The sequence below is a fragment of the Seriola lalandi genome, unplaced genomic scaffold (assembly GCF_002814215.2).
Source record: "Seriola lalandi dorsalis isolate HSWRI2012SDOR001 ecotype SW California unplaced genomic scaffold, Sedor1 jcf7180002054418, whole genome shotgun sequence".
Classification (NCBI taxonomy): Eukaryota; Metazoa; Chordata; class Actinopteri; order Carangiformes; family Carangidae; genus Seriola; species Seriola lalandi.
The window spans coordinates 464,403-479,402 of NW_019524971.1; the positions used below are offsets into that span (position 1 = coordinate 464,403).

A 15,000-nucleotide genomic window follows, 5' to 3' on the forward strand; every position below is an offset into this window, starting at 1 on the left:
CAGATTCATCAGACAGACGTTAGATGGATGTCGATGTCTGTCTGTGTGTCTGTCTGTGTGTGTGTCTGTCTGTCTGTGTGTGTGTCTGTCTGTCTGTCTGTGTGTGTCTGTCTGTCTGTGTGTGTGTGTGTGTCTGTCTGTGTGTGTGTGTGTGTGTGTGTGTGTGGTTCGTCATGTTTTGTAAATAAGGTAAACCCATTAGGGTGTGTGTGCACTTTGTGAGCTTGATGTGGTTTGATTCATGCTGGTGTGTGTAGTTGGGTGTGATTTACAGGGTGTGTGTGAGTGTGTGTGTGTGTGAGTTTGTTATGAAGTCACGATTCTTACACAATTCTCTCACATATTTTAATATTGATTAAATGAACCGTCAGTTTTTAATAATCAGAAATGGACAAATGTTTTGCACATGAAAGTGACGTCCTCATCTGACACCCCGCCAAAGTAAAGGTATAAATCTCATGATAATTATAAACTGTATTTGTCCAGCACCTTTCAATGATGACATGCACCAAGTGCTTCACATGAAAAGACATCGATGTAAAACGAGATGGAATAATAATAAAATGAAATAAAAAAAGTAATTAAAAGAAATGGTACAACTCCTGCTTTTATTTTGTAGTCGTTTCACTTTTTATCGCCATGACAACGCAGCGTTAGAGGCACCATGTTGTTGTAGTAGTGAGGTGGGGTTTTATTTTAAACTCAGTTTTCTATAAAGAGAAGACAAAGTCCGACTTGTTCAAATACCACAGACGGTTCTCAGACTCAGAGTTACGTAAACAACAGACGAAACCTGATCAGTCAGAACAAGAAGACTGCCATTGTATTTAAAGGAGTGTGTGTGTATGTGTGTGTGTGTGTGTGTGTGTGTGTGTGTGTGTGTGTTGTTCCTGATGTCTGATCTCACAGCACATTTGTAGTTTTAGGCACAAAATGTCTTGTGCACTAAAAACTTTTAATGATGAACTTGCTAGAATGTGACGTCGTGGGAAATTCACTTTATTGCTGAGAGTCAGTTGAGAAGACACTGAACCAGGAGACAGCTAGCTTAGCGTAGCTTAGCTTAGCATAAAGACTGGAAACGGAGGGGAATGGCTAGCCTGGCACTTCTGAAACTTTGCTTTTACAGACAGATGTGAGATGTTTGGACGGAGCCAGGCTAACTGTTTCCCCCTGATCCCAGTCTTTATGCTAAGCTAAGCTAATCACTTCCTGGATAGAGCTTCAGATTCATCAGACAGACGTTAGGTGTGTGTGTGTGTGTGTGTGCGTGTGTGTGTGTGTGAGTGATCACAAGCTGCCATATGTTCAGTGTGTAACAGTAATGGAGCTGGTCAAATTAACAAACGGTGACCGAGCATCCTCCTGTAACGTGAATCTGAGCAGCAGCTCTGCTACGACTGTACAAGGTGTGTGTGTGTGTGTGTGTGTGTGTGTGTGTGTGTGTGTGTGTGTGTGTGTGTGTGTGTGTCGCCTGCTCCTCATCTGTGCTGACACATGGTTATTGGAGCAAATTGAGAAGACGTGACATTCAACCTGTGTGCATGTGTAACGTCTAGATATGTATATGTTCGGCTTTGTGTTTACGTGTGTGTGTGTGTGTGTGTGTGTGTGTGTGTGTGTGTGTGTGTGTGTGTGTGTGTGTGTGTGTGTTCTTCTCCAGGCTGACATATGGTTAGTGTGTGTTACAGATGTCATCCAAACAAAAAAAAAGTCAAACTCACAACTCTCCTCCAAGCCACCTGACCGACCCTGTGTGTGTGTGTGTGTGTGTGTGTGTGTGTGTGTGTTTGCCTTCTTGTATAAACAGTCATGTCACCTTGACTCTATACACGTCAGGATACAGACCGAACAAATCACGTTAACATCTTTGTACAGAACATTAATCACCAATTAAGGAATAAAGACTAAATTCCACCTAAACTCTGTGTGTGGAGATTTAAACCCTGAACCGAAGGTTTTTAAAGTTGTCTGTAAAACTTTAGTCCAGTTTTCTTTCTCCTGAGCATCAGCTGTCGTCAGTTTGGATTTGACACAGACAGAAAATTCAGAATAATGAGAATAAAACTCTGTGTGTGTCTCCGCAGGCCGACATCTGGTCTCTGGGCATCACGGCCATCGAGCTCGCCAAGGGCGAACCTCCGAACTCGGACATGCATCCGATGCGAGTTCTGTTCCACATCCCCAAGTCTCCGCCTCCGACGCTGACCGGAGATTTCTCCAAGAGCTTCAAAGAGTTCACCGAGGCCTGTCTCAACAAGGACCCTGCCTTCGTAAGAGACACACACACACACACACACACACACACACACACACACACACACACACACACACACACACACACACAGCTGGTCAGGAGCTCTGTATGAAGTAGATCATTTTAAACGCTGCTCTTCTTCTTTAAATCGTTGATAAAAATCTAAAAAATAAAACAAACTAAACTAAAAAGTTCTGCACATTTTAAGGTGCTTGAACTTTACATGAACGTTTAATGAAATACAATCCATCATTAAAGGTTAAAATAGAGGTTCAGTCATGTGACTTCACCAGAGCACAAAGTCCGAATCATGAAAAGAGTTTTTGTGCAGCAGAACGTTTTAAAGTTTTTATTTTTAAAAGCAGCTCCACGTCGATTCGCTCCAACAGTAAAATGCTGTTGACACGTTGATGCATCAGCGTTGATCGTCACAGGTTCACTGTCAAACTGATTCTTTTACTTTCAGGTGCATTTTGAATATTTTGATGCACTTTGACTCATTGGAGTATTTTCACATTGTGATAATAAAACTGTGACTTAACTAAAGGATCTGAATCCTCCAGTGTTTTAGTAGTCGGACTTCTACACAGTTGTTATTGTTGTTTGATAAGATAATTGATTTTGTACTTTATTGACTTGTTTTGACTCTTTAAAGTAACTTTAATTATTTTTTCTCCGTCATCTTGTTGAGCCTTTTGTGAACTTGATGTTGAGTCATGGGAAACTTTCTACAGGTTTCTTTAGTCTCTAAGATCAGGTGTTTTGAGTCATGTCATCCATTTGAACTTTACTGTGTGATCGGTGGCTGCGTCTTGCTGCCCCCTGGTGGCCGCTGTCCGTCTCTCCTCTGCATATAAACCATCTCTCTCTTCCTGCAGCGTCCCACGGCCAAGGAGCTCCTCAAACACAAGTTCATCGTCAAACACTGTAAGAAGACGTCCTACCTCAGTGAGTTGATTGACAGGTTCAGGAGGTGGAAGGAGGAGGGGCACAGCGACAGCAGCTCCGACGACTCAGACAGGTGATTTTCTTACTGTTGTTGAAGCAGTAACTCTTGGCTTGTTAGTTTTAACTGATGATGGTAAAGATATTTATTTAGTCTCTCAGGAATCTGCTGCAGCACTTAATAAAATATGCTGTGTGTGTGTGTGTGTGTGTGAAGTGAGTCCAGCAATAAGGAGAACAGCGAGTCTCCCGAATGGTCCTTCACCATCGTCCGTAATAAGAAGACGGAGGGCAGGAAGGTTCTCAACGGGACGGTCAGTAACATCTGCATGTGATGAATTCTGAGAAAAGAAAATACAGGCTGTTTTGAAGAGTTAGAGAAACAAAAAGCTGCAACATCTGTGCTGCTGTGTTTGTTTAAACTACATTAAAATATGTAAATTTGTCCTGAAGCTCAGGAAAGGTTGTAGAGATGTGAAGTTAAACAACTGTGGGAAACAGTTTTTATTCCGTCTGTATTGAACAAAATAAAGGAAGGAACACGTGAGTTTTAAAAATGGAAGATAACCCTGTTTACATTTTCGCTGTATAGAAATGCATTGAATGAAAATCCTCACCTTTTTTTTCCCTCTTCATCCTCCTCTCCTCCTCTTCGTCCGAGCAGGTTCAGGATCAGCTGAGTAAATCTGCCAGTCTGACCACAGTCATCTCTCCTGTGTTCACCGAGGTCAGTACACAGACACTGTGTGTGACGTCCATATAGAAACTTTATAGTGACACATTAAATATAAAAACCTCTTAGTCTCATTTTCTGGGGAATTCACAAAAAAACAATCAGAAATTACCAGAGTGTGACTTTAAAAAAAGGTTTTCTCTTTTCACGGCCTTTTTCTTATATAAATTAAATTAAAAACGGACTTGACTTCTCCCGCAGTTGAAGCAGCAGCACAAGGAGCACTCTGAGCAGCGCCAGGCCATCGAGGAGCTGGAACGCAACATCCGATTGGCTGAGGAGGTGTGTCCAGGAATCACGGACAGGATGGTCACGCACATCATTGCCAGGTACCAGAAGTACGTTCATCGGTTTCCCTTTTTTCCTTCCGTGTCCCTGCTTTCCTTCTCGCTTCTTCACACGACGGCTTTATTTTTGTGAAGGTCGTATTATTCCATCAAAGAAGAATTTCATTATCAATAACATCTGGCAGTTATTATCTTTGATAGTGAATTGATTGTTCAGTGTAGAAAATGTCAGTTGATAATGAAAAATGTTTGTCTTTAATCCCTGAAGCCGAAGTTAAAATCATCTAACTTCTTGTTTTGTTTGAGCAACAGTCAAAAAATCCACAGATGCTGCGTTCACTGTCGTAGGAAATTGGAAAACTTTAAAAAGAATTGAATTTTTTTTGGCTTTTATTATTGACTAAACTATCAATAATCAACTAATATTTTCAGCTCTGGGTAACTGGTTGGTTTCAGGGTGCGTGGGAAATAATGAAACTCAACAACAAGCTCTCATCCTTAGTATTGATCAGAACAAGATGTCCGTGTCTTCGTCCTTCAGATCATTTGTTTTACCAAACGTCTTCCTCTCTCTCTCTCTCTCTCTCTCTCTCTCTCTCTCTCTCTCTCTCTCTCTCTCTCTCTCTCTCTCTCTCTCTCTCTCTCTGTCTCTCCCTCTCTCTCCCTCTCTCTCTCTCTCTCTCTCTCTCTCTCTCTCTCTCTCTCTCTCTCTCTCTCTCTCTCTCTCTCCCTCCCTCCGCCTGGTTTCTCTCCGTCAGATTCACGACCAACTGAAGGACGGAGAGATGGAGGGAGGAGGAAAAATGAAGAGAGACTGTGTCTCCGTACGGTGACGCTGCTGGATGATTGGAATCAGAGGAGATTTGCTGTGCGATGTCTCCTCGCTGTACACACACACAATCACACACACACACACAATCACACACTTGCACATACACACACACACACACACACTACTAATGTAATATATACACTATGTATTATATATATACATATATGTACACTGCTGCTGGTTGAAGACCTTTTTTCTCCCCAGATTCAAAAGGCAGCTGCACTTTTGAATTTTTGAAAGTACGACCCGGTTTGTCAGTTGGACTCGTGGTTTTCATTTCCCGTTTTTAGGGTCATGAACTTCTCGCTATTTCTTTCTTTTGCTTTTTTTTTTTTGTTTGTTTGGTTTTTTTTTTTGTAATCACTTGTTTTGAATTTGTTTAAAATGAAGCAGACCATTTTGTCAGACTTAATTCATAAGTAATCTTCTTTAACTCCGTATGTGCCTTAAGTCATTTTTCTAAAAGAAGACGTCACTTTTTATTTTAGATGTTTTAGTTGAAACCGTACACAGATAATATATAGGAGAGGGTTCTTGTCCATCAGCAGTGGTATGGTTTGTGTCATGGCTTGCCTTGGCCTTGTATATTTCTCTGTTTGTTGAGTAGCACTTCACACAGTTTATATGCCATATTGAATTTTTGTTGTCGTCAGTGATGCTTTTTGATTACAGTTCCCTGATCCCACAATTCACTTCACATCTGTTCTTCAAATGTAAAAAATTCAGTTTTCAAGGTTAAATTTTGTCATTTTCACTCTGATTTTACAGTAATGAAAACTTGAAAAGCAGATTGCTCAGTTTTACTCACGAATTCGTACGTTAACTATTTTGAACATTAAAGGAGAAAAACTTATCTAAAATGGTACACACTTTCTGAATTTCAGAAACATTTTTACTTCCAAGTTTCCAATTTTAAGGAAGCTACAAGACATTTACCTGGATAGGCAGCTAGTAGCTTGCTAACCGGTTAGCTAGCTAGCTAGCAGGATTTAACTGTCAAATTAGCTAGCTAGCTGTTCACAAAGTAACTAACGTAATTTAACCGTTATATCCTCATGGTTATTAAACTAGTTAAGATAAAATTACAATTTAAAATGTTCAAAATGGCTGCCAACCGGTAACATTGCACAACCGTTAGCATCAAAATCGGCAGAAAATGGTGAATTCTCGTTGTTGCTTTGAGTCTTGAAGTAATATTACTGGAAGATTTTTGTTGCTTTGTGGGATGTGAGTTTTTCCAAAACAATTCTGGTTAAACTAAGATTTTCTGGAAAGATCTGCTCATGAGGCACAAATGCGTCCGTCGCTCGCTTGGGAAAAGTCTGCGTCTGTTTTCCATTATGCATCGAGTTTGGGAAAACGTTGAGAGCTGTCAACTTGTGTCTGGATGTTGATTTGTTTTTAACATAATTCTTGATGTGTTAGGTTTTTTTTTTTGGAAAGTAGCACAGGTCCTTTTTTCGAGAAGCATGAAGGGAGCTGTAATCAAAGGTATGACTGAAAGTTTGTACCAAAGACACTATAAACTTGGTCATTGTATATTTTTGTCTTTTTATATATCATAAGGGATACAGTTAATACTTGTCGAGGGGGGAAATGTAAAATGAAAGATGTAAGATTTTACTTTTTTTTTTGTAGCGGGACTTAGAGTTTTATGAATAAATATTTAAGTTTGATTGAGAAACTTGTTTCATCAGCTTCTTTCTTTACATCAATGTCATGACGGTGACAGTATCATCATTTTAAAAGAAGTTTAAAATGAACAGATGAATTTAATTTGTAAATGTTGTAATTTGATCACAATTTGTGTATAATCCTTTATTCACAAATTCAGCTGTTTATATAAACAAAAAAAAAAGTCTTTCAGTTCACATTTTCTACAGAATTCACAAGAACCATTCATATTCATACAGAATAACAAATACATTACCCAACTACATCAGTTTCCCAACCCTATGAAACTGTCACACTGAGAGGACACTCAATATGTCTTTTAATTAAAGTCTTTAAAGTATTTTAAACTGTGGTCAAGTGGATTTAATACGTTTCCACTACAATGGAAATTAAAGTAAATTACAAGTAAATTATTTTGTAGCTTTGGCCGTTGGTTGATTTCAACCTTTCTGATCATCTGACCTCTCGTTTCTCGCCACATCCTATTTTTAATTTTATTTTAGCGATGTTATCATACCAGATTGATCCTACAGCCAGAGCTACAGAAACCAACCCATCCATCCATCCATCATCCATTTACACAAGAGGCTGGCTAAGCGAGGTAGTCCAGATGTTCCTCACCTCTGTAACCTTTCTCCGAGGCATTCCCTCGCCAGGTGAGATATATAATCTCTCCAGTACGTTCTGGTCTACCCCTAAGGAAGAAGGCGCCCCGGGATGTGTAACCTGATCCGACGTCTGAACCGCAAAGACTGTACCACTTCACCATGAGGCAGAAGAAGCTCTGCTCGAGCGCTAAAGCCAAAGCTCGTGACCGTGGGTGATGGTTGGAACCAGGTCCTGGTTAACACCTGATTCCTACCAACGAACAGCTTTAAAAACCCCGTGCCGCCATGCTTCTTGGTGTCAGTAAAAATAAAGTATCGGTGCAGCAACAACACCCTCTATTGCTACAGCTGAGGCTAGTTCGGCTTGTTTGACCTTGTTTGGCTAGAAGTGCTACTTAATTACATAATTGTTCCGGTTATTAATACTCAAAATTTTGTAAATTTAAACCCATAATGTGAGGTTTTAACCAAAACAAGGCAAAAACAGTACATTTCATCTGCCAGTAAACCTCAACAACGACGCACCTCTCTTACATACAAAACCAACACATTTATCACCATCGTCTTGTGGTCGTCCAGTTTTGAATGTGATCACATCATGAACCTTTGCACCGTTTCCATGTTGTAAGACGTTTTCGTGTCCGTCTACAGTGTGACTTCTGTGATCTTCGCAGCACCTTTACTCTCGCCTCTTGTCTTCTCTTTGTTCTCCCCTTCGTCCTTTAAGTCCTTTGTCGCTTTCTCTTTCGTTGCTCCGTCGTCCTCTTCCTCCTCCTCCTCCTCTTCTTCCTCCTCCTCATCCAGTTGGAGGCTCCCGGAGGAAAACCTCATCCTGGCCAGTCCAGCGGACCGCGCCACCCTCCCAAGCGGGGGTGGCGGGCAGTAGTATGGGTAGAAAACCTCCGGGTCCGAGTCGCTGTAGCTCCCAGAGGTTCCTCCGAACATGCAGAGCGAGGTGGGGCGTTCGGGCAAAGGGGAGGAGTTTAGCGGGAGGTAGGTGGGTCTGGAGGGGCGTGTCAGGTGGGGGTAGTAACCAAGGGGACGAAACTCGGAGGCGGGGTTGAAGCCAGGGTTTGAACTCCTTGAGAGGTGGAACTTGACATCTGGTTGGCTGGCTACGCGGCGAGGCAGCCCCGGGAGGAAGTTGGAGTCGTCGCTGTAATGCCCCGCCTCGGTATGTCCGACACCCAAGAGCCTCGCTCCGTTGCTTCCTGGCTGGTAAACCCTGGCCAATCCCAGCCCTCCTGAGCCAGAGGGGCGGAGAGTCCTCCTGATTGGCGAAAGAGACGGCGAGTCGTGGCCCAGCGGGTAGAAAGATGGCCGCGCTATGCTATCCATTGTCACATAATCCCGCCTCCTTGCGTGCGGGAAACGCTCCAGGGAAGAAACGGCAACATAGTCCGTCAAGTAAGGGTGTCGGTTGAGCGGCGAGGACCCAGCTAATGGGAACGTTGGCAGGATTGGGTGGTACTGGTAGGCAGGACTGTTTGGGTAAAGAAGAACCAACTGCTGTGCGGCGTCCGGGTGTGGCTGGGGATTGGGCCGACGCCGCGACCGGTTGCCGTAAACCCCGGCTAACCTTTGGGCCTGGCGCTGCGCCCCGATGCGTGCGCCCCTCATGTCCTCCATCACGGATGTCGAGGCCGATCTCATCTTCGGAGAGGCGGTTGATTGGTGGAGAGAAGGAGAGAGGGGAGTGACTTGAGTAAAAGGGCGGGACCCCCGGGCGACCTCGACAGACGATCGGCTTCGTTTAGCCCCGCCTCCTCCGAGTTCCATGTCGTCTATGCCTCCGTGATGTGGGTCCAACTCGTCCTCACTGCGGACCGCCAAGGCACGGCTCGACCGAGGGAAGGGATGCGAGTGCTCGTACAGCTGAGGAGGTAAGACACGAACATCAGACAATTTCCTCAATTAATCAATTAACTGTATCAAGATGACATCATCAAATGTCTTGTTTTGAATCCAGGAAATATATATATCTGCACGGTGTGTGAATTCTGTGAATGGAAGCTTTTATTACTTGTTTGGAGACATCGGTGAGGAGATCAGGGGACGATCGACACTGTCTGGGATCGAAGTCCGACTGACAATAAGTCCTAGAAGAAGACACACACATATATAAATATATATATATGATAAAATCTATCTTCTGTCTTTCGTCTGATTGTATTGATGGATTTCCTCTCACCTCTCAAAATGTGAGGGCTTCTTTCCCCCTGATCCCATACACTCCAGCAGCTGTTTCTGCGTCCGTCCACTGCCGCACAAAATACACATTAAACGCTAAAAGGTCTTTATATACGTAGAGATGAGAAAGAAATGAGCAAAACGTTGTTCACAAGAACAAAACACAAAGTGCAACATACCTGTATCTGAAGCTGGAGCCTTTACAGGACAGCAGCGTTTTGGGCACCGCCTTCGGTTCCTCGGCCAGGCGGAAGAAGGCGTGGTACTCCACGCACATCTTCCAGAACGATTTACATACGTCGCGACTGGCCATGGAAAGCTCCAGCGTGTCCTTACACGACGGCTGGATGGACATCACACAACACTTCGATTAAAAACATTACACACAACACACGGTTTGAACACTGACTATCTGCCCGGTCAGCAGGTCCTCACCCCGACTTTGTCGTGTAGTTTGATGAGGAAATGTTTGCGTTTGAAGCTCAGCTTGCGGATTTTCGCCCAGCTAAAGGTGTTGATTTTAGTGTTTCCCTGGAAGACACAGATGGGGAAAAACAAATGTGTGTTTCAGTGCAAACAAGAGGATAAAAATTCAACATACCAGCAGAGAAAATCCTGCTGATGTCGCCACAAACGGCGCCTCCTCCTGGCGGAGCAGCGGCGTGTTAGCGAGCGCTCTGAGCTAGTTATCATTGTGTACGAGAAGGTTAAGACCCGTCAACGTCACTACCTGAAAGACCAGTACTCCCGAGTGCGTGACGGCCAGGTTGATCCTCATCCCCTCTCCGTCGTGGGCCGGGTGAGGCCTGATCCCGTACATGTCCAGCTTCCTCGCCACCTCCAGCAGGTGGATGTCCGAGTCTGCCGGAGACACGCCTCTACAGAGAGACAAATGCAGGCTGTTACACATCCCTAATATGACGTTATATTCATGCCGCAAACTTTTCCTAGAGGCAGCACTTCCCTTCATCGCGTTGGGGTCGGACCGCCCGCCCACTTCCTGCGTTTACCTGTGTTTCTTGTGGAACTTGATGATCTTGTGGTCGAGATATTCCTGGTTGGGGACGTACTGCTTCATCTCTAAATGGTGACAGTCCAGCTCCTCGTCGTAGTCCCCTAACTCTGCTGTAACACACACACACACACACACACACACACACACACACACACACACACACACCTGCTCATTCTTTTCTCTTTTCTCGTTTGATTAAAGTTAATTTCTATGATCAAATTATTCCTAATTACTTAGATTTAAAACACGAACTTTGAAGCTGTTATTTTTATCCTTACACTGTAATATGTGAGAGACCAGCAGGGCGGCGCTGTTGTCATTACAGGTCAGACTACCGTTAGACAAGTCCTGCTTTATCTGTAGGGCAAAAAGATACCTGCACACACACACACACACACACACACACACACACACATATATATAAATAGATGTGCATCAGAGGAGGGTTTATATGATTGTAATAAAAACAACAGATTCGGATGCTGTTACCTGGTGAGGCCTCTCTTCAGCTGACCCGGGTCAGGTGGGAAGAACTTGACTATAAACCTGAAGAAAAGGTCGCTGCTGTCTGACGGAGAGGAAAAACAAGAAGCCCTTTTTTTTTAAATAAGGTGTTCAGATAATTATCAGTTAAAAAATAAACTGAGAAGAATAAATCATCTCCTTGTCCACGCGGTCATTAAACCCACCGGAGTCAGTTAATGAAGACGTGGGCTGCAACTTCAGGCCTGAATTTGTTTACACTTCCTCAAACGAGCGGCCATTAAAAAGTGTGGTGAACTAGCTATTAGCAGTTTCCTGTTCACACTGAAGCCACTGATGGATTAGTCTGACGCTGAGGAAAACTTTAAGTTCTGGAGTTTTCTGAAGGTTTATTTATAATGGACGTCAGGGACGATGATGTGAACGAGGAGTTTAAGTCGCAGTGAATCTAAATATGTGTGTGTATCATGTCTGTGTGTTCAGATGTGACTCAAAAGATGAAGGAGGATCCTGTTATATTAATGTTTTTGTTGAGTTTCCTGAATACTTACATTTAATCTGTTTGGCCAGCGGCTTCAGCAGCTCCAACCAAACCTGCAACGTGTTCCACATTAAACAGATATTTATATAATTATATACTGAGTCATTGTGTGAGAATATTAAAATAATCAGTGTTTCTCACGTAGTTGCCGCTGTGGTGTCTGAACTCCAGTCCAAAGTATTCCTTCTCCAGCAGCTTCAGATGACCACACACTTTGTTGAAGAAGTCGCCTCCTAAAACCTTTTGCTGAGAGAGAGAGAGAGAGAGAGAGAGAGAGAGAGAGAGAGAATTAAAGTGGGGGTGGGGGTGAGATGGGATAATTGGATTTTTTTTAATTGAGAATCTCTTAAAACTGGAGCCCAGGGACACTCTGGGGACTCCGGTTAAATGTTCTCTAACTCAGTTACTTCGGTTCTCCAGAACTTTGCATAATGAATTGTGATGCTGCGTTCACTGTTATAGGAGACACGAGCTTCGGTGTTGATTGTGTTTAGTGGGTAACGTGCTGCCTTCAGCTCCAGCTCATTTAAGATTATGATTTTCTTTTTAATGTGGTTTTTTCCAAAGATAAATGGAGTATTATTTTTATACAACACCTGCACGTTAAGCACGAAATAAAACTTTATTAGTGAGTAAACAAGAACTTACAAGATTATCCAGTTCAGGATGATTATGAACACGATAACCTTTCCCCTCGTTCTCTCCTCTCCTTCTCATCCCTCTCTCTTTCCCTCTCCTCTGTCTAATCACTGAGGAGGTGTGTGTGTGCATTGGGTTTTTTTTAGTGTTTGCTGTCTGCTAGCCGGTGTTTACCGCCCTGGTGGCGGCCACTGGGCGTCCCTCATTAACTTGTCATGAGGAAGAGAGAGAGAGAGGGTGAGAGGGTGAGGGAGGGAGGGAGGGAGGAAGGGGAGGGACAGAGCAGCTGTAACCCATTATAAAGAGAACAGAGGCCTAACCTGTGATTAGGGGAAACTCTGAACAACAACAACAGCGCAGTTTCATCGGAGCGGAACAGAGTAAAACTGAGCGGAATGAAACTTTATTGTCCACGGTGCTCGATGACGACCGACCGAACTTTTATCTGAAGTGTTTTCTGCAGAAATCCATTTTAAATAGATAAAAATCTGTTTATATGTAAGAGTAACCTGAGCCACGTGTATGTGCGGTGATCCTGATGTGCACGTGTCGTCAACACCTTCACACCTGGTAGACAGGACGGTGTTTATGATGTAATAAAACAGTTCGTTAAACTAAAAGATAAAATCGTAAATCTTAATTTATTACATTAAAGAATATAAATGTTGCGTTTTAAAGATTTTTCATGCATGTAATTTTTTTAATCTTATAATTAAGTAGCAGCCTGCGTCATTGTTTAATGTGACCACTGGGTGGCGCCAAAGTCAGCAATTTAAAAGTCGACATATACCGTGTACAGGCACTTAGCACTTACTACTTTTGTGCGTAGGAATACGGTCGTTCAGTGGTTGAGAAGATGTAGTTCCACAGGAAACGATAAATATTCAAAATAAAAGCGAACACTTTGACTGATGTGTTTTTCCTGATTGATCCTCTCCACAGCAGCTCGTCTCCAAACCTACAGCAGGTAACACACTGACCATGTACAATCACCTGACGCGACCTCACGTCAGAATAACCTGTACTGTCCCTTTAAGACGTTTCACTTAAAACACAACTTCAGCTCACTGCGTCTTAAAAGTGATTTTCCATCAAATAAACAGGAGTATAGATTTTTACTCCTCGTTCCTTCATGCACACGATGCGTCTGTCCACTCTCTTCACATCAGTCCGTCCATCTTTTCTTCTTCTCTGATCATTAATTGGGGTTTTGCCCCGAAGGTTTGAAGATCAGGGTCAGAGGAGAGAACTCACTTATTACCTCCCCTGTTCACCACACACGGTATTTATCAGTTTATTATTGCCCTCATCCATCGATTCATTCATTCATCCTTTTTTTCTCTTTCTTTTATTCTTTCATCCTTCATCTCTCTCTCTCTCTCTCTCTCTGTCTGTCTCTGTCTCTCTCTCTCTCTCTCTCTCTCTCTCTCTCTCTCTCTCTCTCTCTCTCTCTCTCTCTCTCTCCTCCTCTTCTAAAGATGCTGCTAATGTCCCAGAGGCCGCTGGGAAACCGACAGAGAAAGCATGGGCGTGGAAAATGGAGCTACTTTGCTAACACAATACTGCAAGTCACACACACACACACACACACACACACACACACACTGAGAGTCTCTTTTTAGATTGCGTTACTGCCCGGTGGGCGACGTCACGTCACCGTGCTGAGGCCCGTCACTCTGACCTGGATAGTGGAGCACATGACAAGTTCATAGACAGCAGAGTGTTTACGTTTCCAGCTGTTTACACACCTCGCGCAGCTGTTTAGCAGCTGGACCGTCTCCACGAACTGTTTCTGGATTCTAGAAAGATGAAAAGTAAAAAATCCTAAAATCCACATGAAGGTTTTAAATTTCGTTTTCTTCCACTGTTTGTGAATCTTTTCCTTCTGTCGCAGTGTTGGGAAGAAAAGCAGGAGTGGACACAATAACATGAACATCTGGTTCCACAGCTGATATCATACAGGCTTTAATGTTACGTTGGTTTATAAACCCATAATGCATTGTCATATTTTTTAAAATGATATTTATAGTTTATTTTGTGATCGATTATTCTTATTACTATTATTACGACGATAGTTCATGTGTGGGTGAGAAAATCAGACATTTAGGATTTCTAACTGTTTGAAGTTGTTCGGTGTGTTTGCTTCTTTTAAATGTGGATGAATTTATCTGTGGCTGCAGATAATGATCATTTCCATTGATTTATCAGTGAATTTATCAGTTTCCTGAAGCCAAAAGCGACTTTTTGAAAAACAAACGGTTCAAAACTCTGAGATATTTTATGTCGAATCACGTGAGTCAGAGAAAAGCAGCAGATAGCAACATCTGGGAGGCTCATCTGGTTCAGTTTGATAGAAACAATAATTAATAAATAATAATTTTCTCTGGTTTCGACTGATCGGTTCGGCTCAACCTGCATCAGGGCTGCAGTCGGTCCCAGCATGCATTGCAATCTTTCAAAAAATTATATTTAGGGGCTCCCTGACCTCAAGTTGCGTGTCACCTTAGTCTCTGTGAGGATGTTAGTGACATTAAGAAATCAGCCAACAAACATAACTCAGGTATTAAATCTAAAGCTTTCAGATGATTAGTTTCAGTGTCACAGTGTAGGCCTTAAAAAATAAATAAATAAAAAGATTATCTAGGTTTCAAGAATTACTGGCATTCAAAGATCAAGATAGCAGCTGTGGATGTGGGAGAAATCCAACCTTCGGTGCTGAATGAGTCACAGGCTAATCCGCCGTTTGGACTCACTGGTGTTTATCGCTGCGGGTTATATTTAACTATGTGAGTGACG

At 42.8% G+C, this 15,000-nt stretch overlaps 2 protein-coding genes across 3 annotated transcripts in view; one reads left to right on the top strand and one right to left on the bottom strand.

The window, feature by feature from the left end:
• LOC111657899 (serine/threonine-protein kinase 26-like) overlaps positions 1–6,738 on the top strand; it is a 22,697-nt gene extending 15,959 nt beyond the window's left edge. Inside the window, exons 7-12 of one of the 2 annotated variants that reach the window (XM_023410239.2) lie at positions 2,088–2,273; positions 3,136–3,278; positions 3,420–3,516; positions 3,867–3,929; positions 4,137–4,273; positions 4,981–6,738. In XM_023410239.2, the coding sequence (XP_023266007.1) occupies positions 2,088–2,273; positions 3,136–3,278; positions 3,420–3,516; positions 3,867–3,929; positions 4,137–4,273; positions 4,981–4,996 (642 nt within the window). In that variant the 3' untranslated portion in view covers positions 4,997–6,738. The remainder of the gene's footprint in view (positions 1–2,087; positions 2,274–3,135; positions 3,279–3,419; positions 3,517–3,866; positions 3,930–4,136; positions 4,274–4,980) is intronic. The other variant, XM_023410240.2, reaches the window with a different exon arrangement.
• Positions 6,739–6,882: 144 nt separating this feature from the next.
• Positions 6,883–15,000, bottom strand: part of LOC111657898 (FERM domain-containing protein 7) — an 8,600-nt gene continuing 482 nt past the window's right edge. The window contains 11 exon segments of the mRNA XM_087175143.1: positions 6,883–9,211; positions 9,360–9,435; positions 9,528–9,596; positions 9,706–9,869; positions 9,914–10,057; positions 10,257–10,404; positions 10,537–10,651; positions 10,820–10,917; positions 11,031–11,109; positions 11,576–11,618; positions 11,707–11,811. Of these exon segments, the coding sequence (XP_087031269.1) occupies positions 7,982–9,211; positions 9,360–9,435; positions 9,528–9,596; positions 9,706–9,869; positions 9,914–10,057; positions 10,257–10,404; positions 10,537–10,651; positions 10,820–10,917; positions 11,031–11,109; positions 11,576–11,618; positions 11,707–11,811 (2,271 nt within the window). The 3' untranslated portion in view covers positions 6,883–7,981.